Below are 24,432 nucleotides of genomic sequence, written 5' to 3'. Positions count from 1 at the left end.
ACAGTTTCTTTAAATAACAACAACTCTGTATCTGGCTGTCTTTCTATCATCTCTCTATCTCTCTATCTCTCTATCTATCTATCTAATCTTGTTTATATATACTTGGACACACAAGAGCATGGGCTTTTGACTATTTGGTATTAAGACATTTCTTTGTATCGTGAGGCTGGACATGTTGTTGAACTATTTCTTAGAAACTATATGGACTTGGCCAGCTGTAGTGGCACATGCCTCTAATCTAGCTTCTCCATAGAGAAAGACTGGCAGTAAGCTGAGCTTGGTGGTATACTTCTGTGATCTCATCTGTGTGGAAGGCATAGGTAGGAAGATTGTGTTCCAAGGCTGGCTGTGATAGTACCTTAGAAATAATTAAAGCACAAAAAGCTACAGGTGTGGCTTAAGTGGTATAGTAAGCCTAGCAAGCATATGACCTTGAGTGCACGTTCCAGTACCATCATTCCCTCTGCCACCACCCCCCTCAAAAAAGAAACTGGGCTTCCATTCTCCAATATCTAATGTGGTCTACAGACCAATCCTGTCACAGAGGTGGTATTTGTGAAAACGGTGTTCTTTAATTTCTTACTTATACCAATAATACTTACTCAAAATGTTCCTGGCTGGTTTTCTGCACCATTTATTCTTTCATAAAAACTTTATAAACTGTTTTTACTCAGGGAAGACGGTTTTGAAGCTGTAATAGTTAAGTCAGAATCTTGTGCATTTATTCTAAAACCTAAGTCTATTTTAAGCTTTATTATCCAAGAGGAATAGCTGGAAGCAGCCCTCGGAGCATGAAATCAGGCTGAAAAGTTCAGAGTAATGTTTTTTCTTTCTCAACATGACTTTTCATTTTTTGTAAATGATTTCTCCCTCTATATGTAGACTTAGCATCTGCTCACTCCACTTTACTACTTGGAGAATATTTCCATGGCACTAATTCAGCATTGTCTATACTATACATAAAACCTTGTGCATTCTTTCCATAGGTTGTGCATTTGAGCTAAACTTCCAGCCTCTTGATTTTTGTTGTTGCTGTATTTAAAATAGTACCAAGTTGTCAGGTTGCTAGGTTAGGGCTCTTAGATTATTTGTAGTTGCTTATATTTTATTAGCTTTCCTGTTTTGTTTACTCTAATATTTACTCTCTTTCTTGCATTATCACTCACCCTGCCCTGGCCTTTTTCACTTGATATCCGAATTATCTTCTCAACTAAACTTATTCCCTATATATACAGTCTTTCCAATCTTCTGGTCTCCATCATCAGATATCTCCTCCTAAAAGAATATAGATCCTCTTCATATCAGTACCAAGAGAATATTATAAAATTAGCACTATTATGTTTATATGATACAGCTATTAGGAACTTTCAAACATTTCCTGTTGTTTAAACACAGAGGTAAAAATTAGAGACTTTAAAGATTGCTTCATACACAGAATAAGGAAAGTGAAGGTATGGAAGGTGAAATGTCAGCCTGGGAACTTGTTATTTGGGTTCCTTTATATTGCTGTGGTGTATAGACTTCACTAGTTCTTGGATTGACTTTCAGTATCCTTGACAATCTCACATTCACCTCTGCAGCCATTTCTCTGCACAGAAACCCTTATCAGTTATATAGAAGACACCATAATTCAATTAAAAAAATGGATATAGCCTTTTAAATGTTGTATATGTACAAGGAATGGTGTTTAAAGGAGGTCATATATTATGTGCTTTAAGAGTGCTAAAATATGAAATATGCCTAAGTCCTTTGGAATGAAACCTTTGGACTCCAATTTTTGCATATGTGTGCATGCTTGTGTGTGCCAGTTCTGGGGCTTGAAATCAAGGCCTGGGCACTGTCCCTGAGCTTTTTTGCTCAAGGACAGTGATCTACCACTGGAGCTACAGCTTTACTTCCAGTTTTTATGTGGTTAATTGGAGATAAGATTCTCATGACCTTTCCTGCCTGGGTTGGCCTTGAACATCGATCCTCAGATCTCATCTTCCTAAAGATACAGGCAGGCTAGGGTATAGGTATGAGCCACACCAGCTTTGGATCACAGTTTTTACAAATAATGATGATTGCTGGGTGCTGGGGGCTCATTTCTCTAATCCTGGTTACTCAGGAGGCTGAGATCTGAGGATCGAGTTTTGAAGCCAGCAATGGCAAGCCAGCCCACAAGACTTAGCTCCAACTAAATACCAAAAAAGCCAGAAGTAGAGTTGTATCACAAGTGATAGAGCGCTAGCCTTGAGTTTAAACCCCAGGTCTGGCACCAAAAATGGAAAAAAAAAAAAGTGGCTTCTGTTATGATTAATAAAATATTACAAAATAGTGATAACTTTATATTGAAAACCTGAAAGACTAGACTTTTGAAAATATTACTCTATGTTACCATTTACAAAAACAGTATTATACTCTAAATGTTAAATATTTTCATTTCTAAGATTCAATCTGGTCCACTAAAAATCTCTAGTGAATCAGAGGAAAAGAAGGAATCTGAACAGCCTGCCTCACAACTCCAAAAACAGAAGGAAGAAACTCCAACGTCAGGTACTCATTCTTTTAAAATTTAAGATAAAAGTTTTAATTCGTATACATACTGTTAATGGGATGGTCCATCGGTCCCCATCTTACCTATCCTTTCAGGGGTACAGTAGGGCATGATATAGGGCTTTCTTTTGAATAGATAAGGTTACAAACTTTAATTTTTCTTTTTGTCCCTTTATTCTTCCCTGATTCTTAACTTTTCTCCAGTTTGGATTTTAAGAGTTAACCTCTTTTCTCATTTCCTCCTCCCACCCCCCTCCTTTTCCCCTTTCTTTCTTAGTGATAAATGTGTCTTGCATAGCCCCTGCAGATTTTTTTGGTTGTGGGGCTTGAACTCTGGGCCTGGACACTGTCCCTCAGCTCTTCAGCTCAAGGCTAGCCCTCTACCACTTAAGCCACAACACACTTCTGGTTTCTGAGTGGTTTATTGGAGATAGGAGTCTCAAGGAGTTTCCTGCCCAGGCTGGCTTTGAACTGAGATCCTCAGATCTCACTCAGCCTTCTATGTAGCTAGGATTATAGGCGTGAGCCATCAATGCATGGCCCCTACAGATTTTTTTTTTTTTTTTGGGGTCGGGTCGTGGGGCCTGAACTCTGGGCCTGGGCGCTGTCCCTCAGCTCTTCAGCTCACTAGCGTTCTACCACTTGAGCCACAGCACCACTTCTGGCTTTTTTCTTTTTGCTTTTGTGGTGCTGAGGAATCGATCCCAGGGCCTCATGCATGCAAGGCAAGCACTCTACCACTGAGCCACCTTTCCAGCCCCCCTACAGATATTTCTTTAACCTTCAGAATTTACTAGTAATTACATCTTAACATATAGCACCTGCCTCTATTTAGTATGCACTTGAACTTCTTGGGTTTCTCTTTAGTTACTTCTGTCCTTATAATTACCTGGCTTTTTAAACATTTTTTGATTCAGCAAATATTTACTATTACATGTCAGGCATTTTTCTAGACACTGGGGATATAGCAGTGAGTAAATTTTTCATTTTTTTAGGTGCCAATCTTGGAGCTTGAACCCAGAGCCTGAGTGTTGTCTCTGAGCTTTTTTTTTTCCCTCAAGACTAGTAGTGCTCCACAACTTGAACTACAGCTACACTTCTGTTTTTTTTTTGTTTTTTTTTTTTTTTTAGTGATATATGGGAAATAAGAGTCTTGCTGACTTGCTGGGGCTGGCTTTGAATTGTGATCCTTAGATCTTGACTTGCTGGGGCTGGCTTTGAATTGTGATCCTTAGATCTCAGCCTCCTAAATTGCTAGGATTATAGTAATGACTCATCAGCACTCATCCTCCCCCTCTCCCTCTCTCCATCAGTGGTGGAGCTTGAATACAAGGTCTGTCCTTAAGCTTTTTTCACTCAAAGCTAAAGCTTTACCACTTCCAGCCAGAGCACCACTTCCAATTTTCTTGTGGTTAATTGGAGAGATAAGAATCTCACAGCCAAGGTCACAGGCGAGTGGCTCCCGCCTGTAATCCTAGTTACTAAGAAGGCTGAGTTCAAAGCCAGCTCACCTGTAATCCTAGCTACTAAGGCTGAGTTCCAAGCCAGCCTGGGCAGGAAAGTCCATGAAACTCTTATCTCCAATAAACCACCAGAAACCCGGAAGTGACTTGGTTCAAAGTGGTACAGCACTAGCCTTGAGCTGAAGAGCTGTGGGACAGCGCCCTGGCTCAGAGTTCAAGCCCACATCCAGCAAAAAAAAAAACAAAAACAAAAACAAGAAGAATCTTACAGACTTTCCTTCCTAGGCTACTTTGAATCATGGTTCTCAGATCTCAGATGTCTGAGTAGGATTATAGGTGTGAGCCACCAGGTACTTGGCTCTGCCTTTTTTTTTTTTTTAAACTGCTAACATTTCTTGGTGGATTGAATGGAAGGGGATCATATATAAGTAAATAATTAACATATAGAATATTGTGGGAGGGAATGTTGCAATTTTCAATGGAGTGGGTAAGGAATTGTCAACTGGAAAGAATTATTTAAGCAAAGACTAAAAAGAGAAGGGAGTATGTTATATAAAAGGCTGGTGAAAATAGCACCCCAGATAGCAGGTTGGTTCAAGGAATAAACAAAGGAATAAATGAGGCTGGAGTGAAACTGGGAGAATGCAGTAGCAAATGTGACTGACAGAGCAGAAAGCCTATTGTAAAGGTTCTCGGAAGCCATTGGGTTTATATAGGGAGTGGGATGGGCTGTCTCTAGAGTGTGCTGAGCCCAGCGACTGATATCTGAAACTTACTGTAATTTGATTACTCTGGCTATTGTGGGCAGATAAGGAACCCACAATAGAGTCTGGAAGACCAGTTAAGTATTGAGTTTTGTGAGTAAAATCTAATTTTATTTCTTAGACAAGATCTTTAGTTTTCTGAAATAAATTTTGTGTCCTATTTTATTGCTCCCTCATTTCATCTTTAAAGTTCTTTTCTCTTTCATCAATATTTTTGTTTACATACTTGCAAGACCTTGATCTTTTTTAAACTTTCTTTAAAATTTCCTTTCTTTAAAATTGTCATTTCTGAAGTGACTTTACAAACTGTGTTCTGTTTTTCACACACTGTTTTTATTGTGTTTTCTTTGTTTGGAGCTATTGTCTTTCTGCTTAAACTTCTTCCTTCATCTCTATGACTCTTCAGCAGTTATTAAAAATACTCTTTCTTTAGTTCCTTTTTTGGTCTGCTTATATAGGCTCTTTTTCTCCTCTTGTCATTCATTTTCCATGTTATTCAAATCTGATGTCTACTCTTGTAAAAGATTATTAGTACAGTCACCAGATGCCTTTCCTGGGATGAGGAGGGTAAAATACAGATGAGTCCAAGGCTTCTTTGCCATGGACTTTCTCCACCCTTGTCATGTGGTAGACAGTGTTGCTGCTTATGTATTATATTATTATTATTTTATTTATTTATTTATTTTTTTGCTGGTCCTGGGGTTTGAACTCTGGGCCTTGGCACTCTCCCTGAGCATCTTTTGCTCAAGGCTAGTGTTCTATCTTGAGCCACAGTGCTACTTCTGCCTTTTTCTGAGTAGTTTATTGGAGATAAGAATCTCACGGACTTTTCCTGCCTGGGATGGCTGTTATTTAAGCAAGTGGCATTAGATTTTTTTTTTGGGGGGGGGTGCTAGTCCTGAGCTTAATCTCAGAGACTAGGCACTATCTCTGAGCTTTTTTGCTCAAGTGCTCTACCACTTGAGCCACAGCTTCATTTTCTGCTCTTTGCTTGTTAATTGTAGATAAGAATCTCATGGACTTTTCCTACCTGGGCTGACTTTAAACCGTGATCCTCAGATCTCAGCATCTTGAGTGCTTACTAGGATTACGGGCATGAGCCACTGGTGCCTGGCAAGAAGCATTTGTTTTTAAGTAGTCAGATGTAAAGTGAAAAGTAGTTGTAGATTCCTGTGTGTTTTCCATTAACCCAGGAAATGATAAATACCACAAGTAACATGTATTTATAGCATCTACAGAGGCAGCTCAAGTTATTTCTGCAGCAGGTGATACACTTTCCGTCCCAGCCCCTGGCGTTCAGCATGAGGACTCTGTAAAATCTGATGGCCCTGAAATTGGAGGAAAACCCCCATCTGAAATTTCAGGTAGTTTAATTATTTATGCTCGTTGTATTATAGATGATATTCTTACCAGAATTATTTAATGCTACACAGCACCTATACACTGTAAGTATACATTTATCCTTGCATCAAGTCTTTAGACTTGCTTAGGAAAATTCTTAAATTCTTAAGTCTGAATAAATCGTTTGGGGAAAAGAAGAGAATTGCTAATTCCTTATTTCTTCATTTTGGAATCATTTAAGAGTGATGATGTGTTTTTTTTGCAATCCATATCACCAGAATGCCTTTGGTTAACGTAACTGGTTTGTATACATTAGCTGTAAAAGTCTATGCTGAAATTTGATTTCCTCTTATTTACTTCTGCTGCAAGAGGAAGCATCCCCAACTGTAAGGGAGCGACCACCTGAAGAAGTTGCAGCTCGCCTTGCAGAACAGGACAAACAAGAGCAAGTTATGATTGAGTGTATGTAAATCAAACAGCTTTTTAAGTGCCTGGAGTCATCTCTCAATTGCTCTCTTAAACCATCAGTAGAAGTTTGTCATCTACTAGCTAGTTGTAGTTTCTTTTATTTGTTTAGTGTTACTGCTTCATTCTCCACTTCCATCCCATCATTTGTGTTCCCACATAAACTACTTTCATCCAGATGACAAGGACTATTCTTAGGGTATAGTTGGTGAACATTCCAAATAAAAAGTGTATTATTTCTCCATTTGTTTTATTTGTATTATTTGTTACTAGTGCTGATGATTCTTATATTCTGGGGAACAGAAATTAGTTACGTTTCAGCATAGTGAACTGGTAAAAATTTTTGTGAGAGTCACAGTGTCTTATACCCAGCTTCTGGACTCCCATTATTATTTGATACTCTTATTTGAAATTGGTGGGGGAAAGAGTGTTCTTTATGTTGCTGGTGTTTGGCTACCAAGCATATGCCTTTTTAAGTTTTTTTTTTTATTTTGTTGTTGTTTGAGAGAGGGTCTTACTCTGTAACCAAGGCTGGCCTTGAACTCTTGATTCTTCTACCTCATCTCCTGCAGTTGCATATAAATGTTAGCCAGGCTAGCCAAAAATCTTAATTTTATTATGTGGGGCTTGAAATCTGGGCCTGGGCACTGTCCCTCAGCTCTTCAGGTCAAGGCTAGCCCTCTACCACTTGAGCCACAGTGCCACCTCCAGTTTTCTGAGTGGTTTTTTCAAGATAAGAGTCTCATGGACTTTTCCTGCCCAGGTTGACTTTGAACCGTGATCTTCAGATCTCAGCCTCCTGAGTAGCTAGGATTACAGGCATGATTACCAGTGTCTGGTGGGATTTTTGATAATTAAAAAAAAGATAATAGAAAAGGTTTGAAGTTGGGCTCAAGTTCAATCCCTAGTACCACATCCTAAATAATAATAGATAGGTGTTTTCTTTCTTGGGGCACATACAATATAATATACTGTACCACCATATTCTTATATCTCAAAAGGAAGTATATAGCTTTTTGCTGGACACTTGAGTTGCTTGTTTTAATTTCTTTATGGTACGAGGGATTGAATCTAGGACCTTGTATAAACTAGGCAAACTTTCTACCATGTTACATCTTAGTTCCTGAATTAAGATGTGAAATTGTAAATTTGAGATGAAGATGTCTATTGCTTTATCTGCTGTTTTGTTATTTTGCCCAGTTTTTCTTACTTTTTATTTTGGGCAAAGTGAAAAAGTATCTTGATCTTGACTTGTGCCTCAGAAATATTGAAAAAAAAAATACATGTATGCATATGACTTAGCCAGAATCAGAGCACCAGGAAAAGATTGTATACTGTGATGTCCCCCATTAACACAAGCCTGTCATAAAAGCCAAGTGTAGTATTTACTCTCCCTTTACTCTTGCTCTCTTTATACTCCTTTAAGTTGTACTTCAGTCTGACTTCAGTTTCTTGATACTTGGTCATTATCAGTTCTTTCCTATTATCTAGGTTGCAGAGGTGCCACATGTGGTTCAGCAGGTTCTTTTGTTTGTTCACTTCTAGCTTAGGCTTGTGCTCAGAGCACTTTTTATTTTTATACTACATACCTAACATATTCTTAGGATTTCTGATTGTTACTCATATTCTCATTGGTCTTCAATTATTTCTCCATTTTCATCCCAAATCATCCTTTGTTCCACTTAACACAAATCTTGAAATTTCTTTTTTGTATTTTTGAAGGAGCATACAGGAATTTCTATGTGATCTTAATAGGTTTGAGTTATTTGTGTAAACTATCCATTCCAAGCTGTTACTGACTTTTTTATTTGCATATTTTCTTGTTTGCCTTTTTTCTCGTCTGTTATTTTCTTGTACCCTGGCTATAACAAGATTTTGCTATAGGTTTTCCTTCTTCCTGAGCTGTTGAAAATATGCCCTTTTTTTTTCCTGGTGAGTCTGTATGACTTTTTAAACAAAAAAGTTGGTAGTTATTGTATATTTATAGCTTCTAGAATATCTAACCTTGTTTCTTCCATTTGAAACATTCTTGCCTTCTTTAGGTAATTTTTTTCCTTAAGCCCAAACTTTTTACTTTGGAAAAAAACTCATAGGTATTTATAAAAGCAAAAAAAAAGTATAATAAACCCTGATAGATTCACCATCCAGATTCAGTTGCTATCAGTATTTTACTATCCTTTATTATTGTTTCCTCAGCTCTAGCCAAGAGCTTACAAGATGCTCTGAGCCAAACTGCTTCCATCACTCAGCAGGCTATTGCAGCCCAGAATGCTGCTGTCCAGGCTGTCAATGCACATGCCAACATACTAAAAGCAGCCATGGACAACTCTGAGGTGAGTCAGGTAGAGAGATTGGTCATGGGGCCTCTAAAATACATGGATTTCTAATACACAGATTTCTTCCAGGGTTTTTTTTTTTTTTTTTTTTTTTCACGAAAAAGGACAATCTAAAGCATTTGTCTTCAGAAAACAGAAAAGCTTTTTTAAATGTTTTTAAAATGAATTTTGTTATGCTGCCTTAAAAAAAAAATCTTATAACACCTATACAGTATTATTAGATTTGTTTTTACACTTTAGGAGTGTTTGTATATATTTGTTGTTACTTCTTTGTTGTTTTGAAATTGCCAACTATTTCTTCTTTTTTTGAGGTTGACATGAAATTTTAAAAAATGATATTGAGACAGCTTAAATGCCCCAGGCACCGTCTATTTTCAATTAAATATATATGCTTATTATTGGTTTATCTTAAACACCTCATAGAATAAAGTAACAATTTTGATTTCTAAAATGACTTTATTTTAAATTTTATTTGTTAATTCAGTATATATAAATATATCTCAACAGGAAGTTTTCTTAAAAGTAAAATAAGTAACCTATAAGTATCAAGGGCAAAGATCATGCATACATGCATGATTAGTAGTTATCTTGCTGCCATAACTACATTGTTTTTATAAATGTTTTTAAACATGCTTTGCATTTTTTCTAATCTATACCCACGGACCTTAACTGCTAGAAATGACAGCCTTTTAAAAAACTGAAAATTCCATTTTATTTGAAATTCAAGGAGATGTAAATATTAGGAGCTCAGTCAACAAAGAAGAACACACAAAGTATTTAATATGCCTGTTACACAGGTTCAGGAAGGCTGCAAGTACCATGATATTATAGGAAGCTGAATCTAAACCAGCTTCAAAAGTACAGCAACTGGGCTGGGCACCAGTGGCTACACTTGTAATCCTAGCTAATCAAGAGGCTGAGATCTGAGGATCAGGGTTTGAAGCTAGTCAGTCTGTAGGCAGGAAAGAACATGAGACTTTTATCTCTAATTAACTTCCCAAAAAGCTGGATGTGGAGCTGTGGTAGAGCATTAGCCTTGAGCAAAAAAGCTGATGGACAGGGCCCAGGCCTTGACCCCCCTCCCCCCCCCAAAAAAAAAAGTATAGCAATTGGAAGCTTTCAATATTGTGATTCTATTTTGTAGTAAAGTATTTAGGGTATACTCTCTTTCCGATGAACATATAATGTGTCAAGCATATGGATTAGACCATGAAAAATCTATTGCATCTAAGATTTTACTACTAAGGGACATCTTATAATACAAGTTCAATCGAATTAGAGAGTGTTACCTAATGTCACAAGTAATAAGAAAATACTTTCATTCTTTATTGTGTGTTTTGAGGCAGAGTTGCTGTGTAGCCAGGTGGGTCTCCAACTTACTGTCTTCCTGCCTCAGCTTGTGCTACCATGTCTGCTTAGACAGATTTTCACATATGATAAAAAGGAATATCAGCAGAATAAAGTGTGTCTTGTATTTCCCAGGCATATAGAAAAAAGGATTCCAACTGCTGTTTCTAGTAAAAGAAGCTTCAGGTACACTTGAGATCTATAATACAAAGCTAAGTGCTTTTCAAAGTAGTATTTACAAATAGTTGAGCTTGACTCTGAATGAGTTGTATCCTCTAGGACCTCTGTAAACAGGAGTGCCTTCAACAAGGAAGGCACATTTTGCCTCCTAATAAATTATTGACATTTGCACTCTTTTTTTTTTTTTTTTCCAGTCCTGGGTCTTGAACTTGGGGCCTGGGTGCTGTCCCTGAGCTTCTTTTGCTCAAGGCTAGCACCCTGCCACTTCTGGCTTTTTCTGTTTATGTGGTACTGAGGACTTCATGCATGCTGGGCAAGCACTCTACCACTAAATCACATTTCCAGCCCCCTGCACTCTGTAATTTTTATTTATTTTTGTAGTACCAGGGTTTGAACTTAGGGTCTTGAGTTTGCTAAGCAGTGACTCATCACTGAGCTATGCCTCTGGCTCAGTCTTTTTTTTTTTTTTTAAAGTATATATATTATATATATCACAATGTACAATTCACTCAAAGATGACTTCAAAAAGTTGATTTATACTTTATGAATTAGGAAATGACATCTTTGGGAATAACCTTTTGGAGTAATAATGAGCATATGAACTTTCTACTTTATAACTACTATATAAACTTTCTACTTTATATGACACAGTACTAGGGCTTGAACTTAGGATCTTATGCTCTTGTTTGGCTTTTTTGCTTGCAGCTTATATTCTACCACTTGAGCTTGTATTCTACTTTTTGCTGGTTAATTGGAGATAAAAATCTTGAGGATGGGCTGGGAAGGTGGCTCAGCGGTAGAGCGCCTGCCTTGCATGCATGAGGTCCTGGGTTCAATTCCTTAGCACACATAAGCAAAAAGAAAAAAGCCGGAAGCGGCGCTGTGGCTCAAGTGGTAGAGCACTAGCCTTGAGCTGAAGAGCTGAGGGACAGCACCCAGGCCCCATCCAAAAAAAAAAAATCTTGAGGATTTGTCTGCCCAGGCTGGCTTTGAACCTTGGTTCTCAAATCTCATCTCAGTGGTAGCTAGGATGAACTGTTAACTGTGCTTCTCCTTACCCTTAAGCTATGCTTTTGGTAGCCAGCCCTGCAATTAAGAAAAATTTAAATATTAGTACTTCACTGAGAATGACTTAAAATCCGCAGACAACTCAGAAAAAGTGTGGTTTTTACATTTTCTGCTCCATATTTTCCTTTGAGAATCTAATTTTAAAAAGTCTTGAATGGGGCTGGGAAGGTGGCTCAGTGGTAGAGCACTTACCTTGCATGCCTGAGGCCCTGGGTTCGATTCCTCAGCACCACATAAACAAAAAGAAAAAAGCCGGAAGTGGTGCTGTGGCTCAAGTGGTAGAGCGCTAGCCTTGAGCTGAAGAGCTGAGGGACAGCGCCCAGGCCCAGAGTTAGGCCCCACAACTGGACAAAAAAAAAAGTCTTGAATGCTTACATACATTGGAAAATAAAGCTGCTTCCACCCCCCCCCCCCCCAATTTTGTGGAAGGGCAGTTGATGGGAGATTATGGACTTTGTGGTTGTTGATTATAAAGCTTCGGTTATAAGTTTCTCCTCTGGAGAAATATTATATAGAAGCTTTTACTTTTGAATTTAATGTCACTTATTTCAGTATTTAATCTTATATAAGCTGTTGATTATATAATTAATCATTTTGATATAATTAAAATTTTTGTTTAGATTCCAAGCGAGAAGAAGTCTGCTCAGTGGCGTACAGTGGAGGGTGCATTGAAAGAACGCAGAAAGGCAGTAGATGAAGCTGCTGATGCTCTTCTCAAAGCCAAGTAATTACTCATGGACTTTAACAAGTAATTAGGGTCTCCTAGTGATTTTCTTTGGGCTGGGCTTCATACTGTATATAGAATGAAGAGGCAGATAAATCTTTGTTTTGTTCTCTATATGTGATTGATCTGAGTTGGCATATTAAACACAAAAGTTTTAAAGGGACAGGATGTATAACATGTTTAAGCCAGAATGAAATTGGCAAAAATTGATATATAGGATCTTAAGACAAAAGTAAGGTTTCCTTTGGATTGTTACTAAGGTAATATTTCCACACATTTACATTTGCTCTAATTTTAGAGCTGGGGTAGATGGAACAGTTTTATCAGAAGATAGAAAATAAGACATAATCTGTTTGCCCTAACAATCAAAGTATTGAGTATATAGCTTTATCCCTACTCAACCTTGATGCCTGGGAATTGGCTACAATTATGTTCAAGTCTAGAAACTCAAACCACGCTCAGCCTCTGAGGATGAGAACCTGTATTATACTACAAGGTTCCTACCAAAATGGATGGACATTGTCTTTCTAAATTTTGCCATATTGACATATTTATTATTAAGAGAAGCCATCTAATAAGGCTAGCATATCTTTTAGGAAATTTAAATCATTATGTTTACATCACTGGATTGTGCAGGGTTGGATACTTTTTGTGGTAAGTAGACCATAGTTCATCTGATCTACGAAATATTCCAAATTGTGACTGCTCCTGAGACCCTGTTACTTATTTGCTCAGTGAGTTCTTTGGCCTTTGCCTTTGCCTTCCTTAGGTTCTCTCTTTTTTTTTTTCCTTTTCTTTTTGTCAGTCGTGGGGCTTGACCTCTGGGCCTAAGCACTGTCCCTCAGCTCTTCAGCTCAAGGCAAGCTGTCTACCACTTGACCTACAGTGTCACTTCCGGTTCTTTTGGTGGTTAATTGGAGATAAGAGTCTTAAGGACTTTCCTGCCTGGGCTGGCTTTGAACTGTGAGCCTCAGATCTCAGCTTCCTGAGTAGCCCGGATTTCATGTGTGAGCCATCAGTGCCCAGCTTGGGAATCATTCTGACCCTTTGGAGGCTGACATTTCTTTAGTACTCATGTAGTGGTAGGCACTGTGCTATATTTCTCATGAATAAATATCCTTATACAAGGGTGACTAGCCCATTAGGTCTAAAAGTTTAATGTAGTCTCTCTTGTTCTAAAGTATATATCCCATGCTACTTCTGAGTTGCTCTACGAGGTATAGCTCATGGCTGAGTGGGATTTTCAAGCGGTTGTTGAGAAAAAATTTCACTGCCTATTGGCCATTAAGAAAGCATGAAAGGCCAGATACCAGTGGCTCACACCTATAATCCTAGCTACTAAGGAGGCTGAGATCTGAGGATCATGGTTCAAAGCCAGCCTGGGCAAGAAAATCAGTGAGACTCTTATCTCCAGTTAACCACCAGAAAACTGGAAGTGACTGTAGCTCAAAGTGGTACAGCACTAGCCTTGAGCTGAATTGCTCAGAGACAGCATCCATGCCCGGAGTTTAAGCCCCACGATCGACCAAAAAACAAAAAGCATCAAAGCTGGGCACCAGTGGCACGCATGCACACACACACACACACACACACACACACCTCTCTAATAAGCTTGATAAGTAATTATATTAAGTATTTGCTTTATTTGTTTTCAGAGAAGAATTAGAGAAGATGAAAGGTGTAATTGAAAATGCAAAGAATGAAGAGGTTGCTGGGGCCAAAACTCATATAACTCTTGCAGAGGGAAAACTTCACAACATGATAGTTGATTTGGATAACATGGTCAAGAAGGTACATTTCTCAATTCTTTATAATGTTTTTATTTGTTTGTTTATTTATTGCCAATCCTGGGGTTTGTACGGAGAGCCTGGGTGCTGTCCCTGAGTTGCTTTTGCTCAAGGCTAATGTTCTAATACTTGAGCTACAACTTCCAGGTTTTTCTGAGTCGTTTATTGGGGATAAGAATGGTATGGACTATTCTGTCCAGGCTGGTTTGGACCGTGATATTAACATCTCAGTCTCCTGAGTATCTAGTATTACAGCTGTAGGCTTACCGCATGTGGCTTATATTTTTTAAATATGTTCAGCCAAAAGCTTTTTAAGAATTTGGGAAAGTAGTAAGATCTCTATTATCTCCCCATTTTTCCTAGCAAAGAATATTAGTTGTTAAAAAATGCCTGGGGGGAAATCATGGTGGCTCATGTCTGTAATCCCAGCTACTTGGGGTAGGAGATCTAGAGAATTACTATTCAAAGACAGTCTGAGCAAAAAAATATTAGTGGGATCCTATTTTAATGAATAAACAAAGCATGATAGTGCATGTTTACGATTCTAGCTAAATGAGAGCTATAGGTAGGAGGGTCATGGTCTGAAGGTGGCTTGGCAAAAACGCAAGATGCTCTCTGAAGAAAAACTAAAGCAAAAAAAGGACTGTGGGCTGGGAATGTGGCTTAGTGGTAGAGTGCTTGCCCAGAATGCATGAAGCCCTGAGTTCAATTCCTCAGTACCACATAAACAGAAAAAGCTGGAAGTGGTGCTTTGGCTCAAGTGGTAGAGTGCTAGCCTTGAGCAAAAGAAGCTCAGGGCTGGGTGAGGGTGGCTCATGCCTATACTCCTAGCTACTCTAGAGGCTGAGATTTGAGGATCATGGTTCAAAGCCAGCCTGGGCAGGAAAGTCCGTGAGACTCTTATCTCCAGTAAACCACTAGAAAACCGGAAGTGGCGCTGTGGCTCAAGTGCTTGCCTTGAGCTGAAGAGCGCAGGGACAGTGCCCAAGTGAGTTGTTCAAGCCCCATGACCGACCGAAAAAAACAAAAAAACAAAAACAAAAAAAAAAGGATTGTATCTAGTAAGCTTGAGGATTTTTTTTTTTTGCTTGAGGCTTTGAGTTTGAACCCTAGTACTGCCCCCCAAAATTTTAACAAAAACTTTTTTTCAGACGAGGCACTGGTGGCTCATGCCTATAATCTTAGCTGATAATAATAATCAGGAGGCTGAGATCTGAGAGTCTCAGTTCAAAGCCAGCCCATCCAGGAAAGATCATGAGACTCTTTCCTCCAATTAACTACCAGAAAATCAGAAGTGGTACTGTGGCTCAAAGTGGTAAAAGTGCTTGCCTTGAGTGAAGGAGCTCAGGGACAGTACCAAGGCCCTGAGTCCCAGTCCAAAAATATAAAAATAAAAACTTTTTTTTTTTTTTTTTGCTTAGGGAGAGTACTTAAGAGAGTTTTAAGTTTTAGGATTCAAGCCTTAGTACCAGCAAAAATAATTTTTAATGGATTTTATTATTATGTTCTCATATATGCTTATAATGCACATATTCACCTCCATTCCCTATCAACTTTTTGTCCTCTTTCTTTTTATTTTTTCCCCCTGTGTTGGTACTAGTGCTTCTACTCATACTAGGGATTATACTCATGGCCTCTCATTCATCAGCTTGCAGTCTACTACTTGAGCCACATCTTCAGTTCTTCTTTTTTGTTGGTTAATTGGAGATAAGTATCTCAGATTTGTCTACCTGCACTGGCTTCAAACCTCAATCTTCACATCTTATGTCCTAAGTAGCTAGGATTATAGTTGTGAGCCACCAGGACCTGGTTCTCCTGACTCCTAAACACTTCCCCTTTTAATGAGCTTCAGATTTGTTTGTGTTATTTACACATTCCCATCAAGATATAAAGGCATTGTATTTCTTTTTTCCTGGTATGCATGTGGACTTTTTACTCAGCTTAACTCTTGTATTTTCTAGGTCCAAGCAGCTCAGTCTGAGGCTAAGGTTGTCTCTCAGTATCATGAGCTGGTGGTCCAAGCCCGGGATGACTTTAGGCGAGAGTTGGACAGTATTACTCCAGAAGTTGTTTCTGGATGGAAAGGGATGAGTAAGTACAGTTGTAATATTTATACTTTTTCTTTTTTCAAATTTTTGGCAACTTATTAAACATGATTAAAGTTCTTCATGTAGTCCATATGCCTCTGACATATCTTATTGGGTATACAGTACATTGACACACTGGACAGTACTTTTTTTTGTTGTTAATTTATTGTTTTAGAGGTACTGTGCAGCAGGGTGACATTTACATATGTTAGGTAATAAGTACATTTTCTGTTTGCACTGTGGCATCTGTTTCTTAATTTAATTCTCTCCTATTCCTCCCTCCCATCTCCACCCACGAATTGTATAATTCACTTTCATCAATGTCTGGTGGGTTCCACTGCTGTACTTTTTTATCCTTTTCCCTCGATTTTGTGCCACCACCCCTCCCTTCCCACTGATGTGCATGTGAATACACCATATATAAGGTAAAGAATACAGAGTCGGGCTGGGAAGGTGGCTCAGTGAAAGAGTGCTTGCCTTGCATGCATGAGGCCCTGGGTTCGATTCCTCAGCACCACATAAGCAAAAAGAAAAAAGCTGGAAGTGGTGCTGCGGCTCAAGTGGTAGAGCACTAGCTTTGAGCTGAAGATCTGAGGGACAGCACCCAGGCCCAGAGTTTAGGCCCCACGACTGGACCCCCCCCCCCCAAAAAAAAAAAAAAAAAGAATACAGAGTCATCAGAAAAAAAAAAATCAAAGGTCCTTTGTTTCCATGTCTTTGGAGTTCATGTGTGTATTATTTTTTTTTGTCAGTCGTGGAGCTTGAACTCTCTGCCTGGGCACTGGCCCTGAACTCTTCAGCTCAAGGCTAGTGCTCTACCACTTGAGCCACAGTGCTATTTCCGGTTTTCTGGTGGTTAATTGGATATAAGAGTCTCATGGACTTTCCTGCCTGAGCTGGCTTTGAACCTAGATCCTCATATCTCAGCTACCTGAGTAGCTAGGATTACAGGCATGAGCCATTGGCTCTTGGCTGTGTTTTATTTTATATACACATGCTTGGGTATTGCACCTCTGTGATTCTTTCCCTCTTTTGGTCTCACTGTATGTGAGTATCTGGAATCCTGTGTAATTTGTTGTGATAATATTCTTTTTTTTTCTTTCTTCTTTTTCTTTTTGCTAGTCCTGGGGCTTGAACTCAGGGCCTGGGCACTGTCCCTGAGCTTCTTTCACTCAAGGCTAGCACGCTACCACTTGAGCCACACACCGCTTCTGGCCTTTTCTGTTTATGTGGTACTGAGGAATCAAACCCAGGGCTTCCTGCATTCAAGGCAAGCACTCTACCACAAGCCACATTCCCAGTCCTGGATTTTTTTTTTTTTTTTTTTTTTTTGTGCTCTAGGCCTGGGCACTGTCCTTCAGCTCTTCAGCTCAAGATGAGCACTCTACCACTTGAGTTACAGGGCTACTTCCAGTTTTCTGCTGGTTAATTGGAGATAAGAGTCTCAAGAACTTTCTGTCCTTGAGATCTCAGCCTCCTGAGTAGTTAGGATTATAGGTGTGAGCCACTGGTGCCTGGCCAGATTTTTTTTTAAAATATCTAAATCAAAACTTTTGGTAATGCTAACTATATGTAATAAATTACTTAAGGCACACCTTATCACTACTTCATGACAACATTGTTGAGAATTCACCTGCAGCTCAGACTGCAGGGAGCTGTGATGATGGCAGTAGTGATACAGTGTACTTATAAGGAAAGATACTAAGGTAGATGTTCTCAACCCAAGTCATTTGGCAGTGTCTAGTGACACCTGTGATAACTCCACTGTGGGGGGTGTTACTAGTCTCTAGCTGGTAGAGATGGCCGCCTTGCGAAATAGCTCCTTCTGTGTGTCTCACAGCAAAGACTTATTTGGCCAGAGAGTTAGTACTGCCAAGGTAAAGAAACCCTTGCTAGCCGGGCACGGTGGCTCACGCCTGTAATCCTAGCTACTCAGGAGGCTGAGATCTGAGGATCATGGTTCAAAGACAGCCCAGGCAGGAATGTCCGTGAGACTCTTAACTCGAATAAACCACTCAGAAAACTGGAAATGGGGCTGTGGCTCAAGTGGTAGAGCACTAGCCTTGAGCTGAAGAGCTCAGGGTCAGTGCCTAGGCCCAGAGTTCAAGTCCCACAACCAACAAAAAATAAAAAGGAAGGAAGGAAGGAGGGAAGGAAGGAAGGAAGGAAGCCTTGCTAAAGAAGTGTCATGTAGAAAGTGAAAGTCCCCTGCAGTTCGTTCTCTGAAACACATACACACACACATTTTTGGCAGTCCTGTTTTAATTTGTACTAGTATATTAAATAGGACATACATTTACATGGTAACAATATTGAAAAACAAAATGCCATTTGGTGGTTTTTCCTTTTTACTTCTTGCCAATCACCCTACAGTGTCATTCAGAGAGCTAATGAATGTTACTGATTTCTTGTGTATCTCTGGAGATGGTGAATGATCTCATGATTACCTTAGCCCTCAGGAGATATTTTCACCTGATATAGGAACATGTTTAGACTTTATAACTCAGTTCTAGCTTATTTGATGTATTATTTTTGCTTGTATTCTTATTTCTCTCAAATTACAAGTAAGCCTATAATATTAATCATGTCTAATACTGTGTTCTCCACAGTTGGGCAGAGAGCATTATACTGCACCTCATAGTCTTCTAAACAGTTAATATGTACTAATATATTTAAGATCCACAGTGCTATGAGATAACTTTTGTTCTCATCTCCATTTTACAGATGAGGTGACTGAGATACAGAGAGGCTAAGTAATTGGCCAGAATTTTTTTCTTAGCTTCTTGCTATACTATTCTCTGGCAGTTTTGGATACTTGGCCTTTCAAGAGAAAGAGCAATGTGGTTGTAATAGACTGGAAAACGCATTCTTTTTTAGGATAGGCTCTTCCAACTTGCCATCTTGGTCCTTTTATTTTTTTGCCAGTCCTGGGGCATGAACTCGGGGCCTGGGCACTGTTCCTGAGCTCCTTTTGCTCAAGGCTAGCACTCTACCACTTTCAGGTTTTTCTGTTTATGTGGTGCTGAGGAATCAAACCCAGGGCTTCATGTATGCTAGGCAAGCACTCTATCACTAAGCCACATTCCCAGCCCTAAGCCTTCGTTTCTTGATCTTTAGAATTAAGGCATATCCTGCCCTGTCTAGCAAGACAGTTCACTGCTAAGGGCAAGGAAAACAGATAAAAAGGTGCTTGTTTAATCTGAGGGTGAACTGATGAGTGTCTGGAAAACTGAAAATGAAGACCAGGAAAGACAATTGACTACTTTTTTTGGTAGTTGGCTTTAAAAAAAATTTAAAAAGGGGGCTGGGAAGGTGGCTCAGTGGTAGAGCACCTGCCTTGCATGCCTGAGGCCCTGGGTTCGATTCCTCAGCACCACATAAGCAAAAAGAAAAAACCCTGAAGTGGCGCTGTGGCTCAAGTGGTAGAGCGCTAGCCTTGAGCTGAAGAGCTGAGGTACAGCGTCCAGGCCCAGAGTTCAGGCCCACAACCGACAAGAGACAAAAAAAATCATGCATAGTTCTTAGATTAGTTTGCACAGGTTAAGTATACATTTAATGTAGAATTTACTGTTTAAAGTTTTCTAAAGAAACTAGTGGCCTGTACTTGTTAATCCCCATGCTCAGGAGGCCATGGCAGGAGAGTTGCAGATAAGAACTAGACTATCTCAATGCCCCTAAGAGGATTAATTCCATAAGTGTTTTAAATAGAAGAGGCCTGGAACTGAGAACCACCAAAACTGTGACTTAGTGAAATACTTTGAACTATGCAGTTAGGAGAAAATTTGGTTGCTTTAATGAAATACTGAGTCTTAAAGCCTAAACTACTTTTAATATCAATGGTTCTCTTGTTTACTAAAATGTTTACCTAGATCTGTATTGTTTTATAAAACCTTTACATTTTAGGTAATGTACTTTGCTTTGAAGTATTAAAATACGTTTTCCTAGTTTAAGTTTCTGGTTCATTTTGTTTCCCTTTGGATGTTTCTATTTAATGATCAATAATCAAAGTGTGCACGTTGTTTTTTAAAAGCCATTCTTGTCTTTCTTTGTAGGTGTTTCTGATCTAGGTGAGTAATTACATGTATTTTACATTTAAAGATATTGCCTTGGATTTTAAAAGACTAGTCTTTTATCATATCTATGACTCATATGTTAAGCCATTTAAATAATAGCAAGTAGAATCAGGTTACATTTGATAAATCTAAATTGGATGTTTGAACAGCTATGTATTCTTAGAAACAAACATATTTCAAGTGATTGGAAACCTGTGTATGTAAGAGGTATGTGTATATGTATATATAAATTACATATGTTTATTTGTGTTATTATTTTAGATAATTGAAAACATTAAAAAGCAGGGAGAAAGTTTTAATAAACTCTCATGGTACCTAACTTTAGCAATTACCCACCCATACCCAGTTTTGTCTTATATTTTTTTATTTTTTTGTCAGTCATGGAGCTTGAACTCGCAGGGCTTGGGTGTTGTCCCTGTGCTCTTCAGCTCAAGGCTAGCACTCTACCACTTGAGCCACAGTGCCACTTCTGTTTATGTGGTCCTGAGGAATTGAATCCTAGGCAAGCACTCTACCACTAAGCCATATTCCCAGCCCTTGTCTTATATTCTTAATTAAAACTTCATAAGATGAAATTGAGTTGTTTGGTTCAGGTCAATTTCCAAAGAAGTTCCACACATTGAATATGTTCCATGAATTTTTGTTGTTGTTGGTGGTGGTGGTCAGGAGGCTTGAACTCTGGGCCTGGGTGCTGTCCCTGAGCTCTTCAGTTCAGGGCAAGGGCTCTACCACTTGAGCCACATCACCACTTCCTGTTTCCTGGTAGTTAGTTGGACATAAGCGTCTCACAGATGTTCTTGCTGAATCTCGATACTCAGATCTCAGCCTCCTGAGTTGGATTACAGGTGTGAGCCATTACAGATTGTCCATGAATTTTAATACCATCTTTCTTTTTAATTTATTGTGGAATTGAATCATTTGTCTTATAGAATTCTCCACATTTTATATTTTGATATTGGAGCCATGTTCTTAATTTGTGTTATATATTAGAACACTGTGGAATGTGAAACATAAAAAGATTCTGCATCTGAATGTTTATAAAAGCTCCACACGTGATTCTTTTGGGCATCTTTGATTGCAGATTTCATGGGCTTTCCTGCCCGGCCTGGCTTCCAGTCACGATCCTCAGATCTTAGTCTCCTGAACAGCTAGGATTACAGGCATGAGCCACTGGTGCCCAGCTGATAATACATGTTTATGAAGAGAAGCAACACTCTTGTAGGGAAACATATGAAAATATTAATTTGATGGGAATTTTAGTAGAAAACAGCCTTACATTGGATACCTTTTTGACTAATGATAGTTACATGTGAAAGAAAGGCTAGAAGTGATTGCATCTGTAGACTTTGTCTTTAGAAGCAAAATTAAACTAGACAGTCAGATAACAATTAGGTCAGATTAGGATTAATTTGGGCTCCTAGAAGAGAACTAATTATTATGTCTATATTACTTTGCTTGGAATTGACAAAATTTAGTTTTTCTACATTACCCACTTCTATTTGCGTTAGTGAATTTAAATTTCAAGTTAGCTGCCATTTGCTATAAAAAGAAATGAAAAGCTGTAACATTAATCGCACATGAAGCAAATTCTCTTTTATAGACATAATTTTGGTAAAGTTATTAACTTTTTAATGTGGTTATCTTCTTAGCTGATAAACTCTCAACTGATGATCTAAACTCCCTAATTGCTCATGCACATCGTCGCATTGACCAGCTAAATAGAGAGCTAGCGCAACAGAAAGCCATAGAAAAACAACACATCGCCTTAGCCTTGGAACAACAAAAGGCAGAAGAAAAGCGAGCATTTGACGCTGCAGTGGCAAAAGCATTAGAACGCCACAGAGATGAAATACAGGCCGAACAGGACAAAAAGGTAGAAGTGAAAATCATTGACATATAAACTGAATCTAACTTGATTGTCTTCTGCAGATAATACTAGCAAATCATTGATTCACTAGATATGTCAGGCTGATCTTGTTTTTTGTTTTTCTGCCAGTGTTGTTAGGTGATTAAAAATAGATGAAAGAATATCATGGATCATGCATATCAGGTACTGAATATGATGTCCATAGTCTGATTTAGGAATCTGACTACTTAACCTACCCTCAAAGCTCTTTTTTCCTACCTGCCAGACCTCAAACATCCTCCTGGCATTGCAGTCACTTTGCTGCCCTTGACATCTTGCTCAGCTTGTCAAGTGCTGGCATGCCTGGGATTGGTTTTGAAAGCTTTTCTCCATCTGAACCATCTCCTAGTGCTATCTAATCCTGTGGCTTTGGAGTTTACCCTTAATAAGATTCTTAAGCTCTGAAATCTGTTTTGACTTTAGGTCCCAAACTAGCAGCCTACTTTCTACTTCCATATCTTTACCTTGGTTTTAAACAGTCACTTTAAATTCAACAATATTCAGGGGCTGGGAAGGTGGCTCAGTGAAAGAGTGCTTGCCTTGCAAGCATAAGGCCCTATATTCAATTCCTTAGTACCACATAAGCAGAAAAAGCTGGAAGTGGCACTATGGCTATTGGTAGAGTGCTAGACTTGAGCTGAAGAGCTGAGGGACAACACCCAGGCCCAGAGGTCAGGCCCCTGACCAAACACACATACACACAAAATGTTCAAAACATTTCTTGATTTACTTCAACCTATCTCCAAGACACTCAGCTTGTTTAAATAAATCACCCTCTACCCAATTGTTCAAGCCAGAAAATGCTTGGTTAATCTTTACCAATAGTTCAAGTTACCATCATGGCAATTTGTTTTGTTTTGTTTTTTATATATGTGTGGGATTGATATATGTGTGGAATTTCACTGTTACATCTCCACACATACTCTATTCAAATCAATCTCATCCCCTCTATCACATTATACCCACTTACCCCATAGCATCACCTGTAGATTTCTTTGTTTTGTTTTCATAGCTGTAAACAATCTATTTCATAGTATTTAGCCTTCTTTATTTTACTAGCCTGCTAGGCCCTCCCCACTGACAGTCTACTTTTGAGTTTCTCAATTCTTCCTCATGTATTTGCAGTGTGTCACATGGTTATTTACCCCCTCCTTTTCTTGGCTTGTGTTTTACCTTTTCTTTCCTTTTCCTTCCCACCCTCCTTTCTGTGTCTCTCCCTCTCTCCTAATATTGGGACTTGAACTCAGGCCCTTGTATTTGGCTTTTGCTCAATGCTGGTGCCTTATCATTTGAGTCACATGACTTCTAGCCTTTTGCTGGTTAATAAGAAACCCTTGGATTTGTGTGCATACACTGGCTTTGAATTTTGATCTTCAGATCTCAGCCTCCTGAGTCGGTAGATTTAGAAATGAGCCACCAGTTCCTAATGTTCACATTCTTTTTCCATTTTCCCCTCCCTTTCTCTTCCTCAGGCTCTTTGTTTGATTCGTTTTATTTTTAGTCATATAAATAATTACATATGTGTATGTATGTGCAACATACATAGGTATATATGTGTGTATATTTGTATGTGCAATGTCCACAAATGTAGGTCTTTTAGGTCTAGCTTCCACATATAAGTGAAAACATGCTGTTTTCTTTTTGAGCTTGGCTTATTTTGCTCAATGTGCAGTCTTCTAGTTGCATCCATTTTTCTGCATCCAACTTGTACATAGTTCTTATTAAATATACTGAGTACCCAATTTGCTTAATATACATTCCATTTTTTTTCTTTAGGCCCTGGGCCTTTTGCTTGTTAGGCAGACATTCTATCTCTGTGCCACATCTCCAGCTCTTTTTTATGTAATTTCAGGGCCTCATGCTCTCCTTTAGCTTGTCAATGGAAGGCTTGTGCTCTACAATTTGAGTCACAACTCCACCTCCACTTTTTGTTGGTTAATTTGAGATAGGAGTTTTATGGACTTTGCTGCCTGGGCTGGCTTTGAACAGTGATTTAGATCTTAACTTCCTGAATAGCTAGGATTATGGGCATGAGCTACTAGTTCCTGGTTGTGCTTTTTTTTTTTTTAAAAAGGATGGGTCTCATTTCCCATGTGGGTGCATTCTGAACCATGATGACCTCTCCACTTTAGGTTTCCACTCATAGCTAGTATAGGAAGACAGATAGGCACCAATGAACTCATTTCGGGAAGAGTCTCAAACTTCCTTGGCTGTCCTTGAACCACAGTGTCTTGACCTCAGCCTCCTAGTAGTTAGCCTAAGTTTTACTTTATTTTTGTGACAAGATCTTGTTATCTAGCTCAGGCTGGTCTTGAACTCTATCCTTCTGCCTTAGTCTTCCCAATGCTGGTATTAT

At 38.9% G+C, this 24,432-nt stretch overlaps 1 protein-coding gene across 7 annotated transcripts in view; it reads left to right on the top strand.

Moving 5' to 3' along the window:
- The window catches only part of LOC138804708 (MICOS complex subunit MIC60), a 39,512-nt gene that overhangs the window by 8,279 nt on the left and 6,801 nt on the right, over positions 1-24,432 (top strand). Inside the window, exons 4-12 of one of the 7 annotated variants that reach the window (XM_069989158.1) lie at positions 2,430-2,535; positions 6,028-6,126; positions 6,473-6,565; positions 8,765-8,901; positions 12,120-12,223; positions 13,879-14,014; positions 15,972-16,101; positions 20,150-20,164; positions 21,820-22,043. In XM_069989158.1, the coding sequence (XP_069845259.1) occupies positions 2,430-2,535; positions 6,028-6,126; positions 6,473-6,565; positions 8,765-8,901; positions 12,120-12,223; positions 13,879-14,014; positions 15,972-16,101; positions 20,150-20,164; positions 21,820-22,043 (1,044 nt within the window). Of the gene's footprint in view, positions 1-2,429; positions 2,536-5,991; positions 6,127-6,472; positions 6,566-8,764; positions 8,902-12,119; positions 12,224-13,878; positions 14,015-15,971; positions 16,102-20,149; positions 20,165-21,819; positions 22,044-24,432 lie in introns of all 7 variants that reach the window. The other 6 variants (XM_069989157.1, XM_069989155.1, XM_069989159.1 and 3 more) reach the window with 6 other exon arrangements.

The sequence above is a fragment of the Dipodomys merriami genome, unplaced genomic scaffold, assembly GCF_024711535.1.
Source record: "Dipodomys merriami isolate MVZ:Mamm:240054 unplaced genomic scaffold, mDipMer1.0.p SCAF_37, whole genome shotgun sequence".
Classification (NCBI taxonomy): domain Eukaryota; kingdom Metazoa; phylum Chordata; class Mammalia; order Rodentia; family Heteromyidae; genus Dipodomys; species Dipodomys merriami.
The sequence above is the reverse complement of the archived record's forward strand: the minus strand, read 5'-3'. Positions and strand labels throughout refer to the sequence as shown.